General features: G+C 48.0%; 2 protein-coding genes across 3 annotated transcripts; one reads left to right on the top strand and one right to left on the bottom strand.

Annotated features, from left to right (window-relative positions):
* Nucleotides 1-304: 304 nt before the first annotated feature.
* Nucleotides 305-14048, top strand: FAM219B (family with sequence similarity 219 member B). Of its 2 annotated transcripts, none has more exons than XM_063313891.1 (6): nucleotides 305-404; nucleotides 6403-6499; nucleotides 7381-7471; nucleotides 8687-8764; nucleotides 10386-10431; nucleotides 10875-14048. In XM_063313891.1, the coding sequence occupies exons 2-6, from the start codon at nucleotides 6424-6426 to the stop codon at nucleotides 11028-11030; spliced, it is 447 nt and encodes a 148-aa protein (XP_063169961.1). In that variant the 5' UTR covers nucleotides 305-404; nucleotides 6403-6423; the 3' UTR covers nucleotides 11031-14048. The 2 variants fall into 2 exon arrangements, with proteins under 2 accessions (XP_063169961.1, XP_063169960.1); XM_063313890.1 differs by lacking the exon at nucleotides 305-404 and adding an exon at nucleotides 4458-4556.
* A 2311-nt stretch (nucleotides 14049-16359) lies between these two features.
* On the bottom strand, nucleotides 16360-25678 carry MPI (mannose phosphate isomerase). The gene is made up of 8 exons (XM_063314146.1): nucleotides 25552-25678; nucleotides 23127-23254; nucleotides 22216-22416; nucleotides 21033-21174; nucleotides 20009-20191; nucleotides 18502-18675; nucleotides 18088-18296; nucleotides 16360-16864 (listed from the first exon to the last, which is right to left on the bottom strand). The coding sequence occupies exons 1-8, from the start codon at nucleotides 25565-25567 to the stop codon at nucleotides 16646-16648; spliced, it is 1272 nt and encodes a 423-aa protein (XP_063170216.1). The 5' UTR covers nucleotides 25568-25678; the 3' UTR covers nucleotides 16360-16645.
* Between the last annotated feature and the right edge of the window lie 2244 nt (nucleotides 25679-27922).

Genomic DNA, 27922 nt, shown 5'->3' with positions numbered 1-27922 from the left:
GACATTTTCTCAACTTTTCTCTGAATTTTATAGCATAACCAAGACAGCCCGTTTGGTGTAGTGGTGGAGGGGCTGGCCTAGAAACCAGGAGACGGTGTGTTCGAGGCCTCCCTTAGTCACGAAAGCCGGCTGGGTGACCTTGGGCCAGTCACTCTCTCAGCCCAACCCACCTCACAGGGTTGCCACTGTGGGAAAAATAAGAGGCAGGGGTATTAGCTATGTTCTCTGCCTTGAGTTATATACAAAAAGGCAAGATGAAAATATAATCGGAATAATAATAATAATAATGCTCTTGCAGAAATCAGATTTCAATTTTATTCCAGTTCCTATTTTCTTGCCTAGGTAGTACTGCCATAATCTTAACGAGCGCAAGAGGATATTACAAGTCTTAAAAGCACAGCTAGGTCAGTATCAGTTACGTGGAATTCTCAGGAAAATTGTAAAATTCATGTTAATGTATTCCTTGTAGGCCCCGCTTGACTCCAAACTGGCTCTGGGGCGGTATACAACAAAACCAAAGAGAATGGAAAACGCACTATCATAATTATCAAAAAGGAGTAAGAAAGAAAGAAAAAGAACAAAATGACTACTCCAGCTAAACATCCACACACTCAGTTGAATCCAGCAGGGGCCCCAACCACCCCAAGGCCTGGGAGGACAGCCCGGTCTAAAGCTTTGCCGCGTCAGAGGAGGCACACTTCCTGGGTCCCCATAGATGACACTCAGTTGGACGTAAAGCTCTGTTGGGATTTATACAAGCATTCCCTTTTGTGGATGTTATCAGATGTAATAAATGGGTAAATTACATTTTACCCATCCCATCTAAGGGCAGATAGATTCTTTTCCCGTATTTATTTATTTATTTATTTTATTTATTACTCATATTTAGCCACCGCCCATCTCCCCCAGAAGAGGGACTCTGGGTGGTTTACAATAAAATTCCCCACATTAAAATCACATAAAACTATTATAATAAAACCCAATAAATAAATAAAATCCAAGAGAAATGTAAAATCCAGGCTGGTGGGAGGGACTCTAGGGTGCGAGCCATCCCCAAGAATGGTTATTCCCTTTCCCACCCCAGGCGAGACGGCAAAACCAGGTCTTCAGGGCCTTCCAGAAGGTCAGGAGAGAAGGGGCCTGCCTCACCTCCAGGGGCAAGATATTCCAGAGAGCAGGGGTCACCACAGAGAAGGCCTGCTTCCTGGACCCCGCCAAATGAAATTCTCTTATGGACGGGGTCCGTAACATGCCCTCTCTGGATGATCGGGTGGGGCGGGCCGATGTAATGGGGATGAGACGGTCCCTCAGGTAACCTGGCCCCGTGCCATGTAGGGCTTTAAAGGTAATAACCAACACCTTGAATTGGACCCGGAAGCAAACTGGCACCCAATGCAGCTCGCACAGCAACAGTGTTATATGTGCCCACTTAGGTGCACCAAAAATAGCCCGCACGGCTGCATTTTGGACCAGCTGAAGCTTCCGGATACTCTTCAGGGGTAGCCCCGTGTAGAGCGCATTGCAATAGTCTATATGGGAGATAACCAGGGCGTGAGTGACTGTTCGGAGGGCTTCACGATCCAGGAACGGGCGTAACTGGCGCACAACCCGAAGTTGCGCAAAGGCCCTCCTGGCCACGACTGCCACCTGCTCTTTGAGCAGAAGTCATGAGTCCAAGAGAACCCCCAGATTATGCACTGAGTCAGTCTGGGGCAATGCCACCCCATCCAGAACTAAAGATGACAGTTTCCTGGAAGATGAAGCCCCATCAACCCACAGCCACTCCGTCTTACCAGGGTTCAGTTGAAGCCTGTTGTTCCCCATCCAGACCCCCACAGCCCCCAGGCACCGAGAAAGGGCAGTCGCTGCATCACTTACCTCACCCAGGATAGAGATGTATAATTGGGTATCATCAGCATACTGATGATACCTCAACCCGTGGTGACGGATGATCTCATCCAGTGGTTTCATGTAGTTGTTAAACAAGAGAGGAGAGAGAACAGAACCCTGCGGCACCCCACAATGGAGGGGTCGAGGGCTGGATCTCTCCTCTCCTATCACCACCGACTGGGACCGGCCCTGGAGGAAGGAGGTGAACCAGCGCAGAACTACGTCGCCCACCCCCAACTCCCTGAGCCGTCCCAAAAGGATACCATGGTCGATGGTATCGAAAGCCGCTGAGAGATCAAGGAGAGCAAGAATGGATGCACTGCCTCCATCCCGCTCCTGCCAGAGATCATAAGTGTGACCAATGCCGTTTCTGTCCCATATCCTGGCCTGAAACCTGACTGAAAGGGGTCCAGATAATCCGTTTCCTCCAGGACCCTCTGGAGTTGTAACGCCACCACCTTCTCAACCACCTTCCCTAAGGGAAGTGGGAGACTGGACAAAAATTGTCCAGCACAGTTGGGTCCAGAGATGGCTTCTTGAGGAGGGGGCGCACCAGTGCCTCCTTACAGGGGACCAGGAACACCCCCTCCCTCAAGGATGTATTTACCATCGCTTGGGCCCAACCACACGTCACCTCCCGAGCTGCCTTCACCAGCCAGGAGGGGCATGGATCTAAATAACAGGTGGTGGCATTCACAATCTGGAGGATCCTGTCCCTCGGGTCCAACCAGATCAAACTGCTCCCAGATAACAAGGCTAAAACGTTCCCTCGGTGGAGATACTTCAAGCATGGAGTCCAATTTAGACCAGATCCGAGTGATTTTATCCTGCAGATGCTCAGAAAACTCTTCCGCACGGCCCTGTAGGTGGGTCACTGGGCCCACCTTCCCCAAAAGGGTACGTGTGCTCTTAAATAGGACCGTCGGACGGCAATATGCGGATGCAGTAAGAGCGGAGAAGTACTGCTGTTTCGCTGCTCTTACCGCCACAAGGTAGGCCTTAATAGCGGCCCTAGCTTGTGTTCGGTCGGATTCGGTCTTTGTCTTCCTCCAGCGGTGCTCTAGGCGTCTCTTAAGCCTCTTCAAAACTCTCAGCTCCTCCGTGAACCATGGGGAGTGTCAGGTTGGATGAGGCAAGAGAGGCCGCACAAGCGCGATCCTGTCCAAGGCCCCGGCCACTTCCCTGCTCCAGGCAGCAGCCAGGGCCTCCGCTGGACCGTGCAGCAGATCCTCGGGTATAACCCCCAGCTCCCTCTGAAACCTCACTGGGTCCATCAGTTGCTGGGGGCAGGCCAATCAAATGGGTCCTGCCTCCCTGCGGAGGGGAGCGGCATAAGAGAATCTCAGGGCCACCAGGGCGTGATCTGACCATGACAATGGGGACAGATGCAGCTCTCCCCTCAGATCATGTTGCCGCTGCTCCGACAAGAAGACCAAGTCCGGAGTGAGACCACTGTCTCGAGTCGGGTCCCGAATGATCTGGGACAGGCCCATGGCTGCCATGGTAGCCATGAACTCCCGAGCTGCCTCCGAGGCACGCCCCAGGGAAGGCAGATTGAAGTCCCCCAAAACCATAAGTTTGGGGAGCTCCACCGTCAAACCCGAGATGGCCTCCAGCAGCTCAGGCAGGGAGGTTGCTACACAGCAGGGGGGCTGGTACAGTAGCAATACTCCCAGCTGTTCTCGGGAACCCAACTTGAAGAACAGGGTCTCACACCCGGCAACTCGTGGGGCAGGGCCCCTGAAGGCCACAAGAGACCCTCGGATGACAACAGCCACCCCTCCTCCCCTCCCCTGGTATCTCAGCTGGTGCCACACCCGAAACCCAGCTGGGCACATTTCCGAGAGGGCTACCCCCACTTCTGAGCCCAGCCAGGTTTCAGTGATACACGCCTGTATCATACCTTATTCTGTAGTGTCGGGATCCAAGGTTGCTGCCAGAGGGGTGGTTCAATTTAAGCACTGCCAATTAATTCAGTGCCCAGGAAAAAAAAGTGCCACGGTGGCCAATTAAAATAAAATGAACTTCAGGTTAAGCTGGTCCTCGGCACTAACCATAGGCAATTCCCACCATTTTCCCAACTCGCTTGCCTGGATGTGATGGGAGTTGTAGTCCAAGACATCTGGACCAGGCTGGAGAAATTGGTCCTAACCTTTTCCCCATAAATGAGGCCAGATTCCACTTGGAATTTTTGTTTGCTTAATAAAATTACTGCAGGCAGCAGCATTGTATGCGAGATGGGCGGCAGAGAAATTTAATAATTAATTAATTAAACTGTGGGAGAGCTGGACACACACCACGGAGCGCAAGACCGCCAGCCTCCTAGAGCGCCCCTTCCATTCCGCCGTTGCTCTCCCAAAACTAAAAAAGAGGAGCCGCCTCCCGTTGGCTGGCTCTTCCTCCCAGTCGGCCAGTAGACGTTGCCCGCGAGACAGCAATGGTGGGGCCTTACAGACCGACCAATGAGGGAGAGCGTCAGATGCTAATTTTGGGGGGCCTGCGGAGTCGCGTTTCCTATTGGCGGAGTGGCGCAATGACGACGGGAGCGGGCGTGGTTTCGAGGACACTCTCCGGGAGAAGCGGCGATGGCGACGGGAGATGGAGGCGAGGAGGGGTCGCCGCGGGGGAAGGATGCCGGGCCGCAGCTGGCGCCCGGCGGCGACTTGGTGAGGCAGCGGCAGCCGCGGGCCTGGGAAGGGAGGGACGGCGAGAGCCTCTTCCCGGCTGGCGCGTTGGTTCTGGGTCGGCCCTCGGAGCTCGGCTGGATCAGGCCGGCGGAGTCCTCAGGGATCAGCACTATATTTATCTCAGTGCCTCTGGGAGGCCGAAAGCCCCAGGCTCTTCTTGCTGCTTTTCGTACCCGAGGCGATAGGGGACGGGTAGACTGCTCCTGTCTGGGGAGGCTCCATTCCCAAGTGCCAGGCCGTACAGCAAGGAGGGAGATCCAGTCTTTCCCAGCCTGGATCCCTGCGGGAGGATCATCCCGACCACCCCCACCCCCACCCCGCAAGATTGGTTGTGGAGGGCGGGAGAGGCTTCCTAGCCCTTTGGAAGCGGGGAGAGTCGGCATTGGGCTGTGCTTTCCAGCTGCCCCAGCTGAAGGTTTCAAGTGAGGGGGGGCAGCTCTCGCAGCTGCTGAAAGAGAAAGGCTGGCATCGTGCCCCATGTTTCGCCCAGATTCTGGATTCGCCCCTTTTCTGAGGCGTTGAATTGTGACCTGACCCAGTGTGTTCCCCCCAACATGCTGAAGGAGGAAGAAACAAACTTGGTTTAGCATTAACCCAGCATAGCACACCGTGCCAGTGCATTGTCTTGGTCTTTCGACTGACTCAGGGAAGTGGCTGTGGGAACCCAGTCGGTATCTTCTTCAGTCGGGGTGCACCTGCAGAGGTAGCCCTTGCCTGGCACCCCAGCCGTCTCATTTTTTCTTTTTGGAGGTGGACTAGGTACATTCAGATCTGACACTGCAGGTGGGTTTATCTGGGAGAAGTCAGTCTCGTCAGAAGAGGGCAGACTTGGAAGGGAGAGATTGGAAGCTCTAGGACAGTGTTTTTCACACTTGGCAACTGTAAGGTGTGGACTTCATCTCCCAGAATTCCCAAGCTGTTTGGGGAATTCTGGGAGTTGAAGTCCACGCCTCTTAAAGTTGCCAAATTTAAAAAACACTGCTCTAGGATAACAGGAATCATGGAATACCTCCTCTTGAACTTCCACTATTCTACTCTTGTATCCTCTGCCCTTAAAATTAGCTTGTTTTCCTTGGGCAAAATGCAAAGCAAGGCTTGTTGAGCATTATGCAGGGAAGAAGTCACATAGACCGCTGCAGAAAGCATGGGGTTCCTGTTAAAAATTGGCTGGTTATGATGAGGAAGCTGGAAGGCTGGGAATGTCCATTAATTTGAAGAGAAAGTCCTGCAAATTTGCAGCTGGAACATCTGAAATGATTAGGACGAGGCCCTGTACTTATTAGTCTCTTAAGTTTATGCACAGCTTGCAGGTCCATCATGAAAGAGGATTGTAATTAGACAGGATTATGATCATCATTTTCGGGGCATAGTCAGAGGGTGTTACATAATAATACTGTCTTTATTCTGCAATAGAAACATCAGATAAAACTGCTGATGGGAGGCTAGCAGTAGAACATTTTGCAGAATGAACGGCAGAAAATATTATAATCATCATCTTCATACTGTGCCAAAAGATTTGGAAAAGCACTTGGTCACAGTAGGAAAGAAGAGACTCTCAACTCATCAATTACAAAAAGTTGCCTTACTTGGAACAGTGCATATCTTATAGCAATATCTTTAGCTATCCTAAATCCTTGGGAAGGATCCAGCAGTCAAAACTACTAAATCCAGTCGGAGCTCTTTGGTAGACTGTGTGTAAACAGCAGCAGCAGCAGCAGCAATAAGCTTCTTGCTAATTTTGCTCTTTTTGTGTTTTCTTTTTGGGGTGGACAGTGCTCGACGCAACTGCCACTCAACTTCTCCCTCATACCTTTCCTTTTTACAGGGGCAACTGGACAGACGAAGGATGTGCCGAGAACCCCCGGTAGAGAAAAGGGGGCCCTACATTATGAGCAAACCACCTTCTATTCAGGACAAGCTACGTGAGTAAAAAACACACTGCCTTCAGGCAATCCTCCTCCTCCCCAGAAATGTGCTGTTTATATCTTTTTGGGGAAAACAGCTCCCCTCATTACAAGGGCATTAATGCATTCTGTACTATAATTCATGGTATTTGGATGTTGCAATAAAACCAAGCGAGGGAGCTTATAGCCCACTGGATGTTGAAGTGACCTTCTTCACCTTTGGTTCTGCTTTGCTGGCTGCTGTAGCTTATCGTGCAGGAACACTGGGAGCGCAACAGGTTCCCCAAGCTGGTGCCCTTCAGACGTGTACAGACAGCTGTTGCCAGCCCTGGTTGTCAGCTGCTTTACAAGTCAATCCAGCGCTTCCTTGCAGAAAGTTTACAAAGCTGGTTGTGCAGGTTAAGAAGGGAGACCTCTTTTTTAGAGTGGCATACTTCCTTCTCTTTACTGCACAGGGAGGCTTTCGGGACTACTTCTATGCCCGGTTCCAGCTGCACAGGGGGGTCACTCTGTGCTGCAGCCTGTGGGATATACCTTTTTCTTTTCTGGATTCTGAACTCTTGTTGAGAGCTTGCCGATATTTTAGTGATCCAAATCAGTGTTTCTCAACCTTGGCCACTTTAAGATGTGGGGACTTCAGCTCCCAGAATTCCCCAGCCAGCCATGCTGGCTGGGGAATTCTGGGAACTGAAGTCCCCACATCTTAAAGTGGCCAAGGTTGAGAAACATTGATCCAAATGGTGACCTGTAAATGGTGGGCCCAAGCGCTTTCTCTCTCTCTTCTCCCCTTGTCCCCCTGCAGTAACTAATGCTATAGATTTTTCAGCTATGGGTTGTTATTTACAGAAGCCCAAAGCATACAGCCCCTTACTGAGTTTCTCTGTTTTTCGGCGTCGCAGAAAAACACCGTGAGATGGCGAAGGCGATGCTGCGGAGGAAGGGGGTGCTTTCGGGAGCCGTCCGGCAACAGCCCAAACCAGGAGCCGTGAGGTCCGAGCTCATTTCCTTTTATTGTTGAACCGTGGTGATTATTGCTTTTCAGGATTGGCCAGGATGCAGGGCATATGCAGGGGAAAATCAGCAACTTGAAACGTGGACCCTGTGATTCTGGGGATAAACTACCTTTTATTCGGGACCAGCTGCAGAAGGGAAGAACACACGCCCTGTGGGCGTCCCCCGTCTCCCCAGAGATGTTTTGCTATTTATCTGTCTTTTGGGAGTAAAACAATTCCCATCCTTAGAAGTGCATTAATGCATTCCGTTAGATGTAATGGTATGTGGCAAAGAGATGTGCCAGGAGCACAGTCAGATAAGAGACAGCATAGCCCAAAGCTGGACAGTGGGTGGGGCAAGAGGCTCAGAAGGGACCCTCCCTATTGTCTCGGGCTGTAAAGGAGACGGGGGCAGAGAGAATTGTACTTTCAGACTTGCAAGATTCTGTCAATGTAGCCTTACAATAAAGTAGAATGAGCTCATTTGGTTGCAATTCCTATCTGGTTTACCCTGCGAGGCCAATAACCGTTTTGCATGTCTGAAGGCAGCTTCTGACCTTCCCTGTGCCTTTACAAGTCAGCTTGACTGCAGAGCTCACCTTTCTAGCTAACTATGATTTTGAGCCCCTCTTCTGTGTTCAGTGGGCAGGTGTATAGAACATTCTGATCTCCAAACAAACTGTTCTGATGGTTCTGGCCTCATTTCATTCAAAGTCAGTTTGCCTGATGTATGTATATCTTTACTGGAAGTCCCTGTGTAGTAGTCTTTTTTGTACTTTCACCCCTTTTTAGATTTTCTCTATTTCTTTGTAAGCTCTTTTGTTTCATCCTTTTTAGTTTTTATCTATATATTGAAAAAAATTAATAAAGGTTTTTTTTTTAAAGTCACATTTGTCTGATTTGGATGGCTTCAGGAAGCCAGGGGCACCACTTAAGTTGGGAGTAGCCTGTTTTGGGTGGGAGCATTCCACAGTGGATCCTTTGGTGTCCCCATTCCTACTTCTGCTTTGATTACTGCTAAGAATCCTGTTTGATACATCAGGTTGAGGCCACATGTCCTGCCCAAGGCCACTTTGCTGCTGAGGGTGGATTTGAACATGGGTACATTTGCTTCAGCCTTCTGTTCACTGCCCTGCACCATCTCCTTCCATTCCCACCTTCATCCCTTCCATTCCCAACCACGTTTCATGGTGGTTTCTTCCTCTTTTACCAGGACGATGAAATTCAACAAGGGCTACACTGCGCTCAGCCAGATCTCAGATGAAACCCTGGTGTCCCTTGATTCTGACAGGTGAGAGGCACGTAACAGTTGCTTGACTTTTTGGTCAGGAAAACTGAAGACAGTTGAGTTCTGTCCCTCAATTTAGCTGGCTCTATTTATCATTCGCAATGTTTATAATCCACTCCAATCCCAAAAGGATTCTGCACGTTGTACAATAACAACAATGGAATCATAATCAAGGGCCATGGGCTCTTCATCCTGGTGGATCTTTAGAACTCCTAGATTCAAACACAATATGCTTCTAAGATCTGTTGCTTCAGAGCAGGAATGGGAAAGTTGTTCTCCTTTATGCACATTTTGGAGGAAACAGTTCAGGACTCTCTGGATCAGGGCAAGTAACCTTTCAAGGCTGAAGACACACACTGACGAACATATTGAAAATCCCAGTCTCATAGCAAGTTTTGGGATTATTGTTTGCAGGCCTGGGACCTTAACCTATGGGCTTCTGATCTAGATAGATACCGAAGCAGGAGGACTTTAAAAGAGGTGTCAGGACCAGAACAAACAGCATCATGTTTATTTAAACCAGTGTTTCTCAACCTTGGGTATTGTAAGATGTGTGGACTTCAACTCCCAGAATTCCCCAGCCAGAAGGTCCACACATCTTAAAGTTCCCAGGGTTGAGAAACACTGATTTAGGTTGCCCCCATTAATTACTTACAGCAGCAGGGGCTCCTCCTCCATCTGCCCTGATGAACCCAAGTGGCAATAATGGTCTCCAGAATTCCACTCACTAAGGGGTTGCTTTTGTTGGGCAGGTTTTATAGACCTGCAACCTCTCTTTCCCCTTCCACCCCCAGAGCTGCTCAAGTTAGGCATCAGCAAAGGAATTTGCTAATACTGATATTACAGGTAGTTCTCACTTAACGACCACAATTGGGACTGGGATTTTGGTTGCTAAGCGAAGTGGTCATTAAGTGAATCAGTCTGGATTTTATGACCCTTTTTGTGATGGTCATTAAGTAAACCACATGATCATTAAGCAGTTCCCCATTGATTTTGCTTGCCGGAAGCTGGCTGGGAAAGTGGAAATTACGATCTCATGACTGCAGAATGCTGTGATGGTCATAAATGTGAACTGGTTGCCAAGCGCCCAAATCATGATCACATGACTGTGGAGACACTGCAATGGTCGTAAGTGTGAGGACTGGTTGGAAGTTGGCTTTTCCAGCACCGTTGTAAGTCCAAGCTGTCACTAAACAAATGGTTGTTAAGTAAGGACTACCTGTAGTGAGGATTAAACATCAGGCACCTGCTACAGCAAAAGAAGGAAATAATGATTCCGTTAGGGTTAGAGCAAAAAGTTGGTTACCTCACAGCTCCAAGAATGAATAGGGAGAGTTTGCTTGCCTAAGCAGCCCCCCTCGTCTCATTTCATGTCAGAAATGCAGGAAATAGAAAGGGGAAAGTATTAATTAAAACTTAAAAAGTTAAAACATTTAATAAAAATATAAAGTTTACATAACTAGCCCAGTGCCTCCCTTCCAGGTGTTCATTGAAAAATGCAGGTCTATCCCAGGATGACTTCTTACAGTCCTGTGGGAGGCCCACTGATTTTTATCGGTGATCGGACAACTGACAACGGGGCTTGCTGTATCCTTTCAACCTGTCCTCAATTTTCTTATCCTAGTGATGACCTGGAATCGAGATGTTCCTCTGGTTATTCCTCGGCCGAGGCGAGTCTGGTATTTTATGTACTGCTTATTCCCCGGGTTTGTTATCCTGCGAGCTTCAGAGCTCAGCCCCTTTGAGGAAGGCAAGTGTTTGCTTGATCTGTCTGTTCTCTCTTCACACACCCACACACACACGCACGCACCCACCCTTACACCCTTACCCTGCTGTGCACGCTTGGGCTCCCAACCTCAGGAGATGTTGAGAAGAAGCAAACCGGAGCTGCAGCAGGAGGATCGAAGAACACCCAGACCGCCCCATTCCACAGATCGGGGAGCCAGTTAGGATTCCCGTGCTGATCCTCATTTCCAGAGTCCCGGGCCAGGCTTAATCTTGTGGGTGTGCATCCTGAAACAGGAGGGCCAGCTGAAGTTCTAGATGCAGCCCTGAATGTGCCAGTTAGGTGTAAGTTGGAGGTTGTTACTCCATATTCCCATTCCTTCCTCAGGTCCACCAGGATCTCAGTCGCCAACTGCTGCAGGACGGCTACCGCCTGGATGAGATCCCGGACGATGAGGATCTTGATCTCATCCCACCCAAGCCCATTTCGTCCTCGCCTTGCTCCTGTTGCTTTGGGGAGTCTGCCTCCTGCTCCATCCAGTAGGAAGACGGTTTGGAGGACTTGCACTGCACGGGTCAAGAATTCAGCACTTTTCTTCCCAACCAACTTTTTGTCTTTGTTTTGGGTTTGTGGATGCTTGCTGAGCCCAGCACAGAACTTTAGGTCAAACCAGCAGGATGGGGGAGCCCTGGAGACTAGGCACCTGGGGGCAGCAAGACATTGCACTGTTGGCACCTTGCTTGGAGCTCCAAGGGTCCTCTCGGTGGTGCAGCGTAGAAGTGGATTAACTGCAAGGGCTCAGGAGGCTGGTGGATTCTCCTTGCCTCAAGTTGCTTCTGTGGACGGGCCCGGCACACCCGAGGAATAATCCAAAGGCAAGACCTCCCTATAAAAGGTGAACGGAAAACCCTCTCTCTGTGTGTGTCCACGCATGTGAAAGCGAGCAATAGCCATTCTGATACGAGTTTTACAAAATGCCGGGGTTGCAGAGGTCAGTGGATGAAGGAAAAAACCCTCAGTGCTGCACAGGGACGGAGGAAAGAGATTTTCCTGGCCTGTCCCGGCTCCTGTAGTCTTGGGTTGCTGCTTCTGCGGAGAGGGAAGTCCTTGAAATGTTTCTGCACGACCTCCGTTCTTGCGCAAGGTGGGCAGAGCAGCTTGGGCCAAGTCTCTGGGGGACTTGGGCCTTTTCTTGGTCTCCAGCCAGCCTGCTGATGGCTTTGGTTTCTAGAACCGTTGACCGCTCTTTCTGTTCCCTTTAGGAAGATGAAGGGGAGGGGGTTGAAGGTGCCCGAGCTGGTCTTCAGCCTGTCATTGACCTCATGGACGAGTCCCAAGGCAACTTAACCATAGCAATAGCTTATCCGTACAGGCGAAGCAATGGGATCCCTCTCCTGTCTGAAGGCTGGCCCTCTCGGATCCATGGGCCAGCCTGGCAATGAAACAGCAGATCTCCCGAGAAACTGCTGGGCTTCATATGGGAGCGATGGCTGCCATTTAGTAGCCAAACAATTGATTCCTTCGGTGATTCTGACGGGAGTTGGTGCTGGTTTGGACCCACTTCCTTTCTTGGGAAGTTAAAGGAAGTAACAGGGGAGACCAAGCGAGGAGGAGAAGGCTGAGCCCTCTGGGACACATTGCCTCATTTCTGCCCTGCCTGGCCTGGCCTAATCAGGTTTGTAGTCAATTAACGCCCCCATGTTATTGAAAGAGCTGTCACTTTCCACGTTCTCTCACCCGGCGTCCTTCAAGTGGATTGGATTACAAATCCCATCATTCCCGTGCTTAGAAACAGCGTCCGGAGACCACCAAGGGGATGCAGTCTGCTTTAAATTAACCCCTATAAAAAGACGCCTGCATGCTCTCAACCCATTTCACCTCTGGAGCTGCTTGTAGGAGAAAAAGGATGAGTTTTAGGCAGCTTGTATGGACAGTGTAAGTGTGTAACTTGGGTGCCAAGCAGTAGCAGGGAACAAGGGGTAAGATCTAATCTTCCTGGACCACCAGCACTGACTGACTGACTGACACAGAACAGAGACGGTCCATTGTTTGCCATTTTAAGCCGGCTGTTCTAAAACAGCATTTCTCAACCGAGCGCTTCTCAGAGGCGTCGATGGGGCAGCTGGAACATCCAGCTCTGGTGACAGTGTGTGGTGGGGACCCTGGGTAATGGGGGTGTTCAGCTGTACTCTATGCGGGGGTCGTGGAATTCATCAACATGAACTTGTCCGTCTTTGCTTCATTGGTTGCGGGGGACCCAGTGTTACCTCTCAGGGCATGTAGTTTGATGGCAGAAGATCTAGAGTTCTTCAACTGCATCTCTGCAGTTTGAAAAGGATGCCCCAGAGTTGACATCCTGGGCATCTCAATGCTGCTCATAGCAAAAGAAAAAGCTGTTTCTTCCTTAGACGCACAGATCTGCTCTTGTGGCTTATGTCTCGTGATTTCCTCCTAGTCCACATCTTCTCCGGCTTCAGGTGGCATTGCCCAGGATGAAATACAAAGATGCCGCTCTGGAAGCTGACTTGCCTCCATCGGCGCAAAGTACGCTGTCTTTTTTCGAGCCACCTGCCGTGGATGGCCGTTAGATGGCAGCCAAGACACGGCACCCCTGGCACCTTCTAGGCTGCCTTCTACTGGTTATCTGGAGTTTTCCACCCCAAATCTGGTTGCTCCAGCCTTTTTTAATCAAACTATCCAACATGAGTTACTAGGCAGGCAGTAACTGCACGCACTGGATTTTTTGCCCTGCTGGGGAACATCACCAGCGAGTTAATTTTTTAAAAAGTCACCTTGTACATACAGGCCTCTGCAGAATTGGCTTGCAAGAGCTGTAGAATCTGCATTTCACAGCCTGGTTCCCTCCATATGTGCTGAACAGTAGCTGGAATGTTCAGAATTGAAGTCTTGACCAGTCGGGAAAATGCTAGGTTGGAGAAAGCTGCACTAAACTAAACCAGTAACTTTGTGGTTTGGGTTCCCTTTCTTAAAAGCTGCTGTCCCTTGCATTGATTAGGAATATGGGCTTCTTTGCCGGCAGGATCTCCACAGGTGGTTTCTCCAGGACTGAAAGTAAAACGTTCACGGCGGAGTTCATGTTACTCACGCACAGCTAGTTCCGTAAGCTTCAGTGGCGTGTGTCTTCATAGAGGCTTGGAATTTGAGGCTTGGATGGGACCTTAAAGATCATCTAGTCCACACCCCTGCCCAGAGCATTTATCTACATATATAATTTTGCAGGAGAGGAACTAAGACACTAGCAGACCTTGTAGAATCACATCCTCCCTCAGTTCTCTGCTACAAAGCCAAGGGAATGGATGTTTCTACCTATATGGGCATTTTTAGAGCAGAGATCACTACATCTGCCCAGTAGTTTTTTTCAAAGCTGCCTTAAAACACTGAAATGCATTATATGAAGTTTAAAAAAAAAAAAAAAACTGAACTGCACAGAGGACAATCTTATGGGATATTTAATATTATTGTATACTCAGTTAATTATGTCTTTTTTTTTGTACATTCTAACCAAGGAAAGCGTCTATCAATAAAATAACCTTCTACCGTTCACACTTGTATCTTTGTTTACCTGAAACTGATCTTCTTCTAATCTAGGTAAGAATGCCAACTACAGACTTTTTGATCGGTGAAGTCATCCATAAGTTGGGTTTGTATAGCATGTGAAAAAAACAGGTTCATAGCATCGCACACCTGGGTGAGCAGAGTAGTAGGGCTCAATGTGGTGGCTGGATTTGCACAGTATGCTAGGCTGGACTAAAATGGAGCTCAGTAATATGTATGTTGCATTGATCAAAAGGTTGACAGTTAGGATGCTTGTCAGGCTCCAGTGGGAGGGGGGCGCGGGGGGAGACGATGGAGCACAGTCAACCTCTTGTCCAGTGAAAACTTGAGATCTCAGAAGCTCGACTTTGATGATTAACTGAATTAATCAAATGACATGGGTTTGTACTTCAGACTGAACTGTAAACTAACCACATGGCTTCATCCTAGATACTGAGCCACGAACAAGCTAAATACTGTACTTCTTAGCCTAAGCTGCTGTGTGGACCAACCAGCCATCTGTTTAATATCTACTTTGGAAAGATGGCCACTTTCTCCTGTTGCCAAACCATCTTCTGCCCCAACTGGGGGAACTCCAAGATGATTACAAACTGGCTGAGGTTGTGATCATACAGTGACGGGTTCACTGAGACAGATGCAAGTTTAGCCTCTGGTCAGACTCACAAAAACACACACCTTTTTTGCCTTCTCTCTCTTCTGGACCAACAAGGAGATACCCACAAATGCTGGATTACCTTCAACCTCAGATTATACCTGATAGAATGGTCTGTGGGAATGACCTTGGGAGACAGGAGGGAGATCCACAAGCTGGATAGCTGGCATGTAAATGATGTCTCAGACCACAGAAGGAGGGAGGGCGTGGGAAGTGTCTCAGAAGGGACCCTACCTAGTTTCCCGGAGAGTGAAAAGAAGAGGGGAGAAATACCTTCAGTCTTGCAAGATTGTTAGTAGTGTTTCTCAGCCTTGGCAACTTTAAGACGCGTGGACTTCAACTCCCAGACTAGAATGTAGTCTGCTGCTTTATGGCCTAGTATGTTGTACAAGCCCAGCCACCTCGGTTTCTTCAGTGTTAGGACATTGTGCAAATGCACCTGGATTATTTTCACACTGAGCTGGCTAAGTAGGAACCCTGTTGCATCTGAGCAGTCACAGATTCTTCAAGTCGGTTACAAGGTAGAACTTCAGGTTCCCAAGATTAAAATTCCTCCAGGAACAACTGGTTTTGTACGTCTAAACAAGTTGAGCTAAAACAAGTGAGGCAGAGACAAGAAGAATTTAAACACGCAATTGTTCGAGATGCTAGTCCCGGGATATTGTGGAGATGGTATTTTTCAAGGCTCCCAAGACTTCATGGAGGCCACATCAGCTTGACGAGAAAGACAATCAGAAGAAAATGGGAATTATGGGAATTAGATCAACATCTGCCCCTCTGCTGTGGCCCTGTTCAATCAACACATTAATTTGCAAACCTCAACAAGTAAATTATGTTTTGTCTAGCATTGGCTCAATGTGGTACCTTTGCTTTAGCTTAGGACATTGGATAAACCCAAAAGGCATGGTTATCTACAGTGAGCACGGGAAATGCAGTTAGTTCAAAGTTATTTTCTACTGGGTTTCTATGCCACGTTAAGTCACAGTAGAACAAGTCCTAATTGTTGACACAGGAGTGTGCCGATTCCATCACTTCAGTGCTGCAAGTACTTTTGCAGCCCAAAGTCTCTGAGAAGACCCCCCCCCAATGCAAAAAGAGGACCCCCCCCCACACACACAGGAGGGTTACAAAATGGGCAGCCTACAACTTTTGGATTGCATTTTCACACCCTTCGTTTAAACCGTAGTGTGTGACTCACCATGGATGGGATCACACAACTTGCTAAGTCAAAGACGAAACCTGTCAGATAAAGCCAAGGTCCTCCTAATCCACTAGGTAGTCCCCGTTCCAAAGGTCTGTCCTTAAGTCCAATTTGTATGTAAGCTGAAACAGTATTACTGTATAATTAGTATTGTGTAATTAGCTCCAAGCATTGTGTATTTGACTCAAATTTTGCTAGAATAGGCTCCTTTATTAACTATGGGTCATCCGTAAACCAAGCATTCTTAACTCGGGGACTATCTCAACCTTGGCAACTTGAAGATGCGTGGACTTCAACTCCCAGAATTCCCCAGCCAGCCAAGCTGGCTGGGGAATTCTGGGAGTTGAAGTCCACGCATCTTCAAGTTGCCAAGGTTGAAAAAAACTGTTTTAGTCTGAGGTACGGAGACCAATCAAAGAAGCATGACACAGGAGAAGCATCACTTGAGACATCATGTTCTTTGGCAACTCTGACTGTGGCATCAGAAAACAAAACACTGCCCACAGCCTCCAACCCTACATTTTAGAGCAATTAACAGATGGTAGCATTGGCCGAAAGCCAACTAAGGAGAGAAGACAGTTGATATGCATAGGTAGCGTGAGCCTCGGTCCTCAAAGGCTCTGAATGTGAAGAAGGATGGAACAAACCGGAGACATGTAGAGCCAAGGGCAGTTTCCACTGATCTTAAGCTGAGTCACCGTAAGGATGAAAACAGCACAGCGTCCCTTACTATAAGAGGCAGCAGGCCCGGAAGAGAAGCATCCCCTCGGCTGAAGAAAAATGCAAAGACATGCTCTCGTTAGCAGAGATGAAAAGCACGGTCCCTGGGCGTAGGGCCATTTCAGACACAGTCGCAGTGGAGGTCCCGACGGCTGAGCCCCGGACCACCAGCAAGATGCTTGCGGAGTCGACGGCCGAAACAAGGTACAGCTTAACGGAGGAAGGGATCTGTAATGGAAAGCAGAGATGCTGCTCAACATCGGAAGCAAGCAAACAAATGGGCTTCTTGCATCGCTGGAACAGGAAGCAACTGAAGCTGGAACAGGCCAAACCCAGAATCCCAAATAGGACCAAGGAGCTGAATTCCAGAAGAAAATGGACTGAGGGGAGAAACGTATAACCCCCAAAGATTAGAATCACAATGATCTGTCCATTCCTTCTGTTTTTGGAAAAGTCTCCTAGAGTGAATTTCTGGTACACTGCTAGAATAACCTTTTTTTAATCGCATGGCATAGCTGCTTTTTCTTGCTGGGAAATCCTTGTGAGGTCCAGCAGCCAGATGTGTAGACTGTTTAGCCGTGACAAGCCACGTTGCCCGGGGTGCCCCATGAGGAGGTTGGTCCACATTGCACCAAGTCAGGCTGAGAGAGAGGGACTGGCCCAAGGTCACCCAGCCGGCTTTCATGCCTAAGGCAGGACTAGAACTCTCCTACTACGCCTGATTGGCTCTTGGGCTGAGAGGGAGGGACTGGCCCAAGGTCGCCCAGCCGGCTTTCATGCCTGAGGCGGGACTAGAACTCTCCTACTATGCCTGATTGGCTCTTGGGCTGAGAGAGAGGGACTGGCCCAAGGTCGCCCAGCCGGCTTTCATGCCTAAGGCAGGACTAGAACTCTCCTACTACGCCTGATTGGCTCTTGGGCTGAGAGGGAGGGACTGGCCCAAGGTCGCCCAGCCGGCTTTCATGCCTGAGGCGGGACTAGAACTCTCCTACTATGCCTGATTGGCTCTTGGGCTGAGAGAGAGGGACTGGCCCAAGGTCGCCCAGCCGGCTTTCATGCCTGAAGCGGGACTAGAACTCACAGACTCCTGGTTTCTAGCCCAGCACCTTCACCACTAGACCAAACTGACTCTCACTAGAATAAGTAATCAGCCTTCTTTTCTGCTCAGGGAAACTGGTCTGTTACATTAACCTCTTGGCCACTCACTCTTACTGGCTGGGGTCACATACATTAAGCCATGGTTTGCTTAATCAGGATTAATTGAATAAAACACAATGGGCTGAGTTCTCATATTGCTTTACATTCCTAAACCCTGGATTATAATATAACCACAGCCTTTACCCAACAGACTAAGCAAAAGCCAGACAAACTCAGGATGCCTTAGGAACCCAGCCAAAGGGTGAGAGAATTGCACATCCCCTTGGGGGAAGTCAGGAGAGGGGAATCCTTACCTCTATCCTCATGACCGCAAACTCTGGAACGGGTGGGTCATACACGGAGACGCACGGATCCAGGCGGCTTTGAGTGGGGACCAACAACTTTGAGCTGGGGGGAGTTGGCGTGTAGTTCAACATTTCGCACAGGGTCAGAACATCAATGAATTTGGGCGTCAGACCAGCGCGCACCGTGTTGTCAGAACAAGCCATACATTCGACGCAGTCTGCACAAGAAGGACAGCCACGCATCGGGCAGGGGAGCTCAGACGCCATGCTGAGTCAGAAGCCATGTTATGGTTAGGGGATGTGGGAACCCAACCCCAGCCCCTTGGCTAAGAGAGATCTGAAATACGCTCTCTCCCACCCCACGCCTCAAACAGAATGTCCTCTGTGCAGGCACTCGCTTCCCATCCCCATGGAGAAACCCACCTCCATAGAGGTATGCGTGAGGCTCGTTTGCCCCCAGAAACATGCAGTCCCCAGGCTGCAGCTTCATCTGGTTCAGGAAGTAGATAACAAAGCACCCGATATCTCCCGGGAACTGGGAGTGTAACTTGAGAAGCAGCTCGCCACAACTGGCTGAAGTATCTCTCCCTGCAGCAGCTGGGTGACAAGATACAGGACAGGTTGCTGAGTGAGGGCTGGTCCAGATTGGGCTCTTCATCTTGCCATTAACACCTTCATCCTCATACATGGTCAGTACGTTGAGCTGAGACTAGCCTTACAAAAGAGCCCCCAAAAGTGATTTGCTGCAAAAACATTCTGGGCAAAAAGTAGGACAAAGAACTTAAACGGTAGTCCTCGACTTATGACCACAATAGGAACCGAAAAATTTGTTGTTAAGCACTGCGGTCGCTAAGCAAGGCATCACATAATTGCACCTGATTTTACATTTTTTGCGGTGGTTGTTAAGTGAATCACCACGCCCGTTAAGTGAATCATGTGGTCGTTAAGCAAATCACATGGTCGTTAAGTGAATCGCATGGTTCCCCATTGATTTTGCTTGTCAGAAGCCGGCCGGGAGGGTCGCAAATGGCAATCATGTGACTCCGGGCTGCTGCAACCATGATAAATATATGCTGGTTAATGATTCTGAAAAGAATCTCCAGTCTTTGGAAACAGGATGATGGAGACCTTGTTGGGATCCACCAAAGCACATGACCAGACAGGGGAGGAGGGATCTTAAAGGACTTCCACCATAAAGGCTCCTTAAAGAAATCCATAGCTTGGAAAATGGCAACCCTTCATAGCAAAGAATCACCAGATTTAGTGGTTCCTTACAGTTTTACAAACTCTAATCAAACAATTAAAATAGTGTATGCTAGATATGTGCAGGAATGTAGTGCTAATCTTGGGGATAAGGAAGGAATGAGTCAGCCATTAAGGGGAAACTTGCAGAAAAGATTACAGATGCTTGAGAAACAGGGTAGCTTGAGATACTCAATAAACTCAGATAATCCCATCTTGATTTTGTTTGGCATAAGATGGGACAGATAGAAACTAGGACAGGCTTTCAAGAATCTATTATTCCACCTTTCAAAAATAAAAAGGATTCCTGGAATTTTTGCTGTGCCTGTTTCTTGACCCGGCCTACCCTGAAGGTCTGATATTGATCTTAAAAGCCTGTCCAAGTTTCTCTGTCCCATCTTACACTGAACAAAGTCAAGACAACTCAATTATTTTGAATTTCTTTCTCACACTTCCCTCTTTCTCAGGACTGTGTAAAATTCGTCCTTAATCCCCAAGGTCAGTTTTACATTCCTTCATAAAACCAAAGCTGGAAGAGCTGAAACATCCAGATGTGGCTGGAACTACAGTACCCAGCCTTCTTTAGCTTAGAGTTTAGGCCACACTGACTGAAAATATCAGGAATTGTGACTGCAGGAGCATGGGTCCATGTTGCACCTCTGCACTAAGCTCTCCTTACAAGTCTAACCTTCCTGGGAAATCCGCTTGACCAGCAGGTTGAGGTGGTCCACAAAGACCTTCTTCTCGCTCTTCATCATCCTGGTGAAACAGACCCGCAGAGCAGCTGACACGCCTCGGGGGTCGTCATTCACGCTGCGCTCCAGTTGTTCAGCCGCCACGTTCCCGATCAGAGCTCGAAATTCAGGGACATCTGCAGAAAGGCCAGAGAGACGGTGGGAGTCTCACCATGCGCATCGGCCAACGGATGGCTGATCTTCCATTTAGTCTCTCTGATTATACAGAAGGTGACTTGGTGGAGATACCCAATCTCAATCAAAGTAGTTTTAGCCTTCCTGTGGAGTTGATTTCATGATTTGGTCTACCTAGTGGGGTTGACACCAACTGGGGAAAAACTATTTGGGGGGATTTTTTTTTTTAATCATATGGCATAGTTTGGTGTTCGTGCTGCTTTTTCTTGCTGGGAAATCCTTGTGAGGTCCAGCAGCCAGATGTGTGGACTATTTAGCCATGACAAGTCATGTTGCCCGGGGTGCACCACACGGAGGCTGGTCTGCATTACACTGAGTCGGGCTGAGAGAGAGTGACTGGCCCAAGGTCAGCCAGCCGGCTTTCATGCCTAAGGCGGGACTAGAACTCACAGCCTCCTGGTTTCTAGCCCAGCACCTTAACCACTGCACCAAATTGGCTCTCATTTGGAGAGATGACGACTGCTCTCTCGAGCCCACCAGTACCAGGAGTTCACCACCTGTTTGTGTGTGGAACTCACAAATTTCCCACACTCAACTCCACTCCTGAATACCTCAAGTTTCAGGGTGGGTGTGAGATTATATTGCTCTACTATTACTTTAACTCAAAAATCTCACTAACTAATCACCCAGAGAGGTACCCGCAGTCCCAATGCAACATTTTCCCTGCCTCGCTCAAAGTAAGAAGGCCTCTTGCAAAACTCCCAGGATCTGCTAAGCCAGATCTTTTACCTTACTAGGGCTTGCATCTGGTGATACTTTTTCCCTTTCCCATCATGCACTTACTCTGGAGGAAAGCTACAATCTCTTCTACAGGCCGGAAACCGCACAGACCCTCGAAGGGAGTTAGGGCGATGGCCATCTCGGGCTTGTGATTGGCATCTGGGTAGTGCTCTGGATATTGAGCGTGAAGTTTCCTTGCCAGTTCCTAGGAGAGGAGAAATGGGCAACCAGTAAGACCAGGACCAGGATCCCTGGGGCAGCTTTGATCATTGAACCTTTACCTGATCATTCCCTGATCAATGGATTGCAGAATCTGGGAGACATCTGAGAGGAACAGACAGGTGGGCTAGTGAAGTGGAGCAATGGATCAGAAATGACCCAGAAGCAATAAAATTTGGAGATGGATCCAAAAAGTTCCTTCGGTTACAAGCAGCTTGGTTGGGACCCATTCTTTAATATCAACAGAGAAGGAAATCAGTTGGACTGGCAGGATGATCCATCCCCTTGCATAACATTCTGATGTAGGATTCAGCCCTTAATGCTCCCAGATCCAACACAAGTGGTCTACTTTGACCCTGATATTAACCCTGGTCTTCCCTACTGCTTCCATCCTTTTTTGTCATAGAACCCAAGACAAAACTGCCTGCCCATCTTTGATACTTCAATGCCATCACTGACAATGTCATATATAACAGAAGAGCCTAATTAAGTAGCAGCACCTAACCAACTTCGGGTGATTTCCAGAAGCTAAGCAGGCTTAGACCTGGTTATTATCTGGATGGGAGACCAGCAGGACATGCTAGGATTATGGGCTAAGGTGCAAAGTCAAAAAAGCCTTCCTAGAAGAAGACAATAACAAATCATTTCCGTAGGGTTGCCAAGAAATCCATGGACACGCCTGGGATGTTACCAGGAGTCAAAGCAAAGGCAACCTATGTCCTCTACCCTCTGCCTTTTCTCCAACCCAAAGCTCCTTCTAAATGCAATGGAGTCCCCTGCCAATCTGAAGCCCGCCCAAAAACATATAGTGTAAGGTCCTAAAATAAGAGCACACCACGTACCTCCCTTCCCCAAAGAAAGAAAGGGAAAAAAGAGTTAAAATCAGACAAGTAATAACACGCAACAAAAAGATGGGACAATCAACGCCGTTCATCAGCCAAGAGGAAGCACCAGTATTTCCTGCTGAGAAACCACAGTGGGAGAATGGCAGAACATTTCCCACACCCATCCGAGGAGAAGACCTTACCTTGGTAGGGTGTGCCTGGATGGACAAAGCTGTGTTGACCGACAGCACTTTGAGGAGGAAAGGCAGCTGGCCCTGAAAGGCGTCCTTCACCTTTGAACCCAGGCAGGCAGGGTTATCTGCAATCCACCGGCTTAAAGTCTTCTGGGGGATGCGGTTATCCAGAATGACGGCATCACCCTTGGGGTGAGCACCCATCCAGAGCTGGAAAGGAAGACAGCGATGGCACCGGGGATCCCACAACGCCCTTGGATTTGGCAAAATGTGAAAAGTGAGCCCAGCCCCTTGTGGTAACCATGGTCAGATCCATCATGGCTTCACGTAACGAGTGAACCAACCAGAGAAGCCCACCTGGTCTTAGCAAAGGGACAGGCAACCTTTCGAAAGACAAACATGCTTTTTTCCCCTTGTAAAGGGTTAGAGAGACAGTGTGGTATAGTGGTTAAGGCATCAGGCTTGAAACCAGGAGACCCTGAGTTCTGGTCCTGCCTTAGGCACAAAGCCGGCTGGGTGATCTCGGGCCAGTCCCTCCCACTCAGCCCTAGGAAGAAGGCAACGGCAAACCACTTCTGAAAAACCTTGCCAAGAAAACTGCAGGGACTTCTCCAGCGGTCTCCAGGAGTCAGCACAGACTTGAAGGCACACACACACACACACATACAATCTTGGGGTGGCGATGGACAGGGTGTTGACTCCAGGGCAACGCACGAACAGATGGGACTCAAAAACGTCACGCTCATGGAGATGGCCATGATTCTCAGAACGTGTCCTTGGGGAGGCTCGTGGGAGACTTTGCTTGGTTCTGTGTTCTTAACTCCTAAGGTTTGTTCAGCTTCACATGAAGGAAGACCAGAGTGAGATTTTTAAAAAATGAATGCCAGCCACTTGGTTGGTCTACAAGAACAGGGACTCACCTCAGCGTAGGGCTTGTTGGCTTCAATCTGCGCCATCGGATCATTGCTTTCTAAGAGCTTGGCAACTTGGCTGTCCCGGCCTAGCTTACCCCACGCGTAGTTCTGCACAGCGCAGGCCAGGGGAAACACTAAGCGAGCAAGCAAGAGAGGGAGAAAAAATAATTCAAGGGAAGAAAAAATAATTGAAGGACTCTGTCTAACAAGCATCACCCAAGAATGTCCTCCTGGCCACCAAAGATTTCTCACAGCTGGGCTTCTCTACCAAGAAACATATCTTTATCTCCTTCTTAATCATCAGCTAAAAACACATCTAGGGAAGAATAGGGCTTATGGGGGTCCAGGCATGGGAACATCACCAAACCTAAGCAGCTTTGGATCTGATCAGCTCTTTGAGGAACCCCGCAAATTCCATTCCACGTCCTCTGGAGACAGATCAAATGGAGATCAACCATCTCCATTTCAATTCCTCTTTTTCCTTCGCCAAGATCTAGAGCATGGGTTTTCAAACTTTTTCAGGCCATGGAACCTATTAAAAAATTAAAAATCCTGGGGCCTCAAGGAAGAGACAAAATGCTAGTGATGGGAAACCGGCTAGGTTTGAGTGAATGTTCGTTTTGCCCTTATTTGCTCTTGGACCTCATCAAATTCTTGCAGAACCCTAGAATTCCATGGAATGTACCGTATAGAATTGCGGATAAGGCCACCTGCGGATAAGCCGACCCTCAAAATTTCAACCAAAATGCCATGAAAAACGCATTAACCGCAGATAAGCTGACCCTCAATTTTTTTACCGCAGCGACAGGCAGGAAACTGCAAACGGTCACGTCATCATTTATAAAGCTGCACAATTTTAAGGCTGTGATGGGCTTTAGAAAATCTGAGCTCTGGTCCGCAGATAAGCCGAACCCAATTTTTTTTTGGGGGGGGGAGTATTTTGGAACCTAAAATTCTCAGCTTAGTATATATGGAAGTTTGAGCAACCCTGATCTAAAAGCCTAACACCCTTATTGCATGAACAGATGTATACGGAATCTCCCTTCTCTTGGGAAATTAGGTTGATACCCACATTTGGAGTCTTGTGAACCTCATCTAGATAATTGTTGGCCATCTTAAGGGAACCCTCATAACCAAACTCGTTGGTTGCTCAGTCTGGGTTCAAAGACAATTCTGGGAAACTTGTTTCCCCAAGATGGTAATTTAATTATTAAATAAAAATTCCCTGGTGCTTAGCCTTTGTTATAACTAGAATTATTACTTAATGGCAGAGAGAGGTGAATCCAGGACACGACCTTGCAAAGAATTGTTAGCACTCTTTCTGCTGACTTCAACCTCCAAGTTAAACCAAGCCATAAAACATGGTTAGTTTCGGTCAGCTGAGCATGCTGTGCAAACCCCACCGTTAGGATTGGCAAGCCAAAACTTACATCTTTGCTTATGAACCCAGCCAATTTCAGTCTACTCCAAAAACTAAGATTGAACAAACCACATTTTGCTGTGTTCCACAAACCCACCAGCGCGTTAATAAATCAGAGGTCGATTTCCCTCTGATTTATTTAACATAACAAGCAGGGCAAACCAGAGGCACGTCATGATCTTTCCCCCCTTTTTATAGCAAATTGGGCCATTTCTGTGCATTTGTCACCGAAGAGAGAAAAGTCAACTGATAAAAGATGACAAGGATGATGATTTGCGATAAATAGCTGCGGCAGTTTTAAAGGGTAGCATCACGTGCCTGACCTGACCCGAGGCGAATGCCTAATTGGGGACCGCCACAAAGCAGATTGGCAGTGGGAAACGACCCCGGGCGTTGCAAGGACTTTTCTGCATTCATCCGTGCAAACTCCACAGATGTCCGGTGGAACCCGCCTCCCCAGACAGAAATATTATGCATCAGACAGCCTTGTAGAGAGCTGATTTCCTTGGCGGCTGTAGCTCACGGCTCTAGCACTCCGTTTCCTTGCAGAAAGTTTTGGTTTCCAGTCCAGCGTTGGCACAAAGGGCTGGAAAATCTCCCCACCGAAATCCCAAAAGGCAGATTCATGCATCTCAGTAAACCGCCCCGTGGGTCATTTATGCATCTCTGCAGGAGGACAAAATGCCAAAACCGCTGAGCCCCTCTTTGGGGGGAGATGGGCAGTAGTATAAATTTGAAAAGGGAGGGAGGGAGGAAACCTGCTCCTGAAAGGGGTTGGCCATGTTTTTTTTTCCCCCTAGATTTTTTAAAAAAATATTTCTCAGAATAACCTACAGTCCAGGGCCTTCTTGGTAATCGCCCATCCAAGCCCTCCCCAGGCTTAACACCGCTTAGCTGCTGAGCCCAGGTAAGTTGGGCAGGACAGAGCGATGGTCCCACAGCCACGGGAGCGGTCCTGCTTTTCGGCTTGCGCGCCCGCCGCGTAAACCTCCTCCGGCCCCGGCCGCTCACCTCTTAACTCTGCCATACTTCCGACACCGCGCGTCCAGCCCTCTCCGCAAGCCGGGGGAAGAGCCCCGCCGCGGCCGCCACGCCTCTTCCAGGCATCGGCCGGGCAGGCTGGGAAAGGTAGTTCGTCAATCCGGAGTCGCTCCGTCGAGATCGCTGCCCAGCGAGAGGAAGGGGCACAGAGCGGGAGGGCGCGCGCGAAACCGGAGTGACTTCGGAGCCGGAATCCTTTTTGGAAACCTCGAAAGGTGGCCTTTGAAACACAAGCACAGGAGACAGGCAGACATTCCACCGGGGCAGCCGCCTTCCGTTGCTTTGGACTACAGTTCCTATAAACCCCTTATCCCCAGCCAGTGCAGTAAGGAATGAAGTTTTCCTGCTATATAGTATAATATGTAGATATATATAGTGCAAGCGGTTCTCCACCTTGGCCACTTTAAGATGGGTGGACTTCAACTCCCAGAATTCCCCAGCCAGCCCGCCATGGCTGGCTGGCTGGGGAATTCTGGGAGTTGAAGTCCACTTATCTTAAAGTGGCCAAGGTGGAGAAACACTGACGTACATGATACTTTGTAACTGTGCAGTAAACCTCTTAATACAATTTCAAAAAAAAAATTCCCCCCAGCAACCATAGGCAGCTGGGTTGTTTTTTTTAATAGGAAGGACATGTAGGAGTTTGTTTCTAAAAGGAAAATAAAGGATTCTAGGGAATCTTAAAATACTAGCAGTACTTTAGGGGATGGAAGCTGGTTTAGAGATTTATACATTTTTTTTTCTTTAAGGGGAAGGAGCAATTAGTGATTTCTATGTGTGCTGATGGATTGATTTATAGAAATAATGTGATCTTGGTTTGATATAGAGTAAGGGATTGATTATGGAAATTGCTGTATATTCTTGTTGAAAGTCGGAAGCCACTTCTTTATGTAATGTTTAAAATTATTTTTTCTTGTGTTTCTCACTTTTTAGGGGTTTTTTTGTAGTTTTTTTTGTACTTTTTATCTTTGCTTTAAACTTAATAAAATTCTTTTTAAAAAATATATTAGCAGTAGTTTTTCTTTTCTTTTTCATGCCTTTACAGATAGTCCTCGACTTACGACCACAATGGGGACTGAACTTCTGTCGCTAAGTGAGGCAGTCATTAAGTGGGTCATGCTCAATTTTACAACCTTTTTCGCCACAGCCATTAAGCGAATACGGCTTCCCCCCTTGACTTTGCTTGTCAGAAGCTGGATAGGAAGGTCACAAATGGCGATCAGGGGACTCCGGGACGCTGCAACCATCGTAAATGCATGCCGCTTGCTGAGCGCCTGAATTTTGATCACATCACCACAGGGATGCCGCAATGGTTGTAAGTGCAAGGACTGATCATAAGTCACTTTTTTCAGCAATGTTGTACCTTCGAACATTCGCTAAATGAATGGTCATAAGTCGAGGACTACCCATATTGTGATTTTGAAACAGCTTCCATCAAGCAGCTGACAAAGATCTTAGGGCATCCAGAACCAGAACCTCATCCCATTTTAGCCTCAGCATGTTTCAATTACTGGTACTTGTGCTCCAAACAGCCAAAAGTTTCTGCTGGGTTTGCAAATGAGAACCTTTTCTATGCAAAGCCAAGCCAATAGGCACTGTGATGCTTCAGCTCTGTTGTATGAATGGGTGCCTGTGGTTAGTTTATAAGTCAGTACGTCATGTGACCCTCCCACCCCAGGGTTAGTTTAATAAATCTGGATTGCATTAATCATAGGTAAATGCATTCTGCAAACATAGGTTAGGGATCAGATGATTTATCCATAATGAGCTTTTGCAGGTTTCTAATTATGCTTGTCTTTCATTTACCCTGATCTGTGTTTTTGGTTTAATGCTGCTACGTTTGAGATGGAAAAAAAAATTTTTTTTAGATATTTTCAGAAGCCATTTGCCAGGTTGAAAAGCAGAATATAAATCTGGTTATTTTATTATTTATTTTATTAAACGTTTATTAGTAACTATTAATAAAAAATAAATATTATTCCTTCCTGCCCTCCAAAACTTAAGCAGCAGAAACATATAAGCTTTAAATCAATAAAACAATGAAAGAAACTAATTTGAGATTAAAATGCATTATCATTGAAAACAAAATCTGGCCATATGGCTTTAAGAAACAATTTGAAATTTGAAAATAAAATTTCTTGCAGGACAAGCATACTTTTTTTTCCTGCCCCTTTGTATATACTTCTTATAACACAGAATTGCTTGTCAAGTAATTTGAACAATGTCCTTAGGCCTCCCACTCAGTCCAACTCCTCCTTTAAACAGAAAGAAACGTCCGCGCTATTACACCATACACTACGGTACCGAAGTAGACCTTTACGCCATGCGCATGCTCAGAAAG

This window comes from Candoia aspera, chromosome 13 (genome assembly GCF_035149785.1).
Source record: "Candoia aspera isolate rCanAsp1 chromosome 13, rCanAsp1.hap2, whole genome shotgun sequence".
In the NCBI taxonomy this organism is placed as follows: domain Eukaryota; kingdom Metazoa; phylum Chordata; class Lepidosauria; order Squamata; family Boidae; genus Candoia; species Candoia aspera.
This window is presented reverse-complemented; position numbering and strand designations above follow the sequence as displayed.

Coding starts and splice junctions, on each gene's coding strand:
- FAM219B (XM_063313890.1), top strand. CDS start 4,476: ATGGCGACGGGAGATGGAGGCGAGGAGGGGTCGCCGCGGGGGAAGGAT. Junction 7,472..8,686: donor CCCAAACCAGGAGCCGTGAG/GTCCGAGCTCAT, acceptor CTCTTTTACCAG/GACGATGAAATTCAACAAGG. Junction 10,432..10,874: donor CTGGTTATTCCTCGGCCGAG/GCGAGTCTGGTA, acceptor TTCCTTCCTCAG/GTCCACCAGGATCTCAGTCG.
- MPI (XM_063314146.1), bottom strand. Junction 21,175..22,215: donor TCCAGGCACACCCTACCAAG/GTAAGGTCTTCT, acceptor CTCCTCTCCTAG/GAACTGGCAAGGAAACTTCA. Junction 20,192..21,032: donor GATTGTAGCTTTCCTCCAGA/GTAAGTGCATGA, acceptor GCCTTTCTGCAG/ATGTCCCTGAATTTCGAGCT.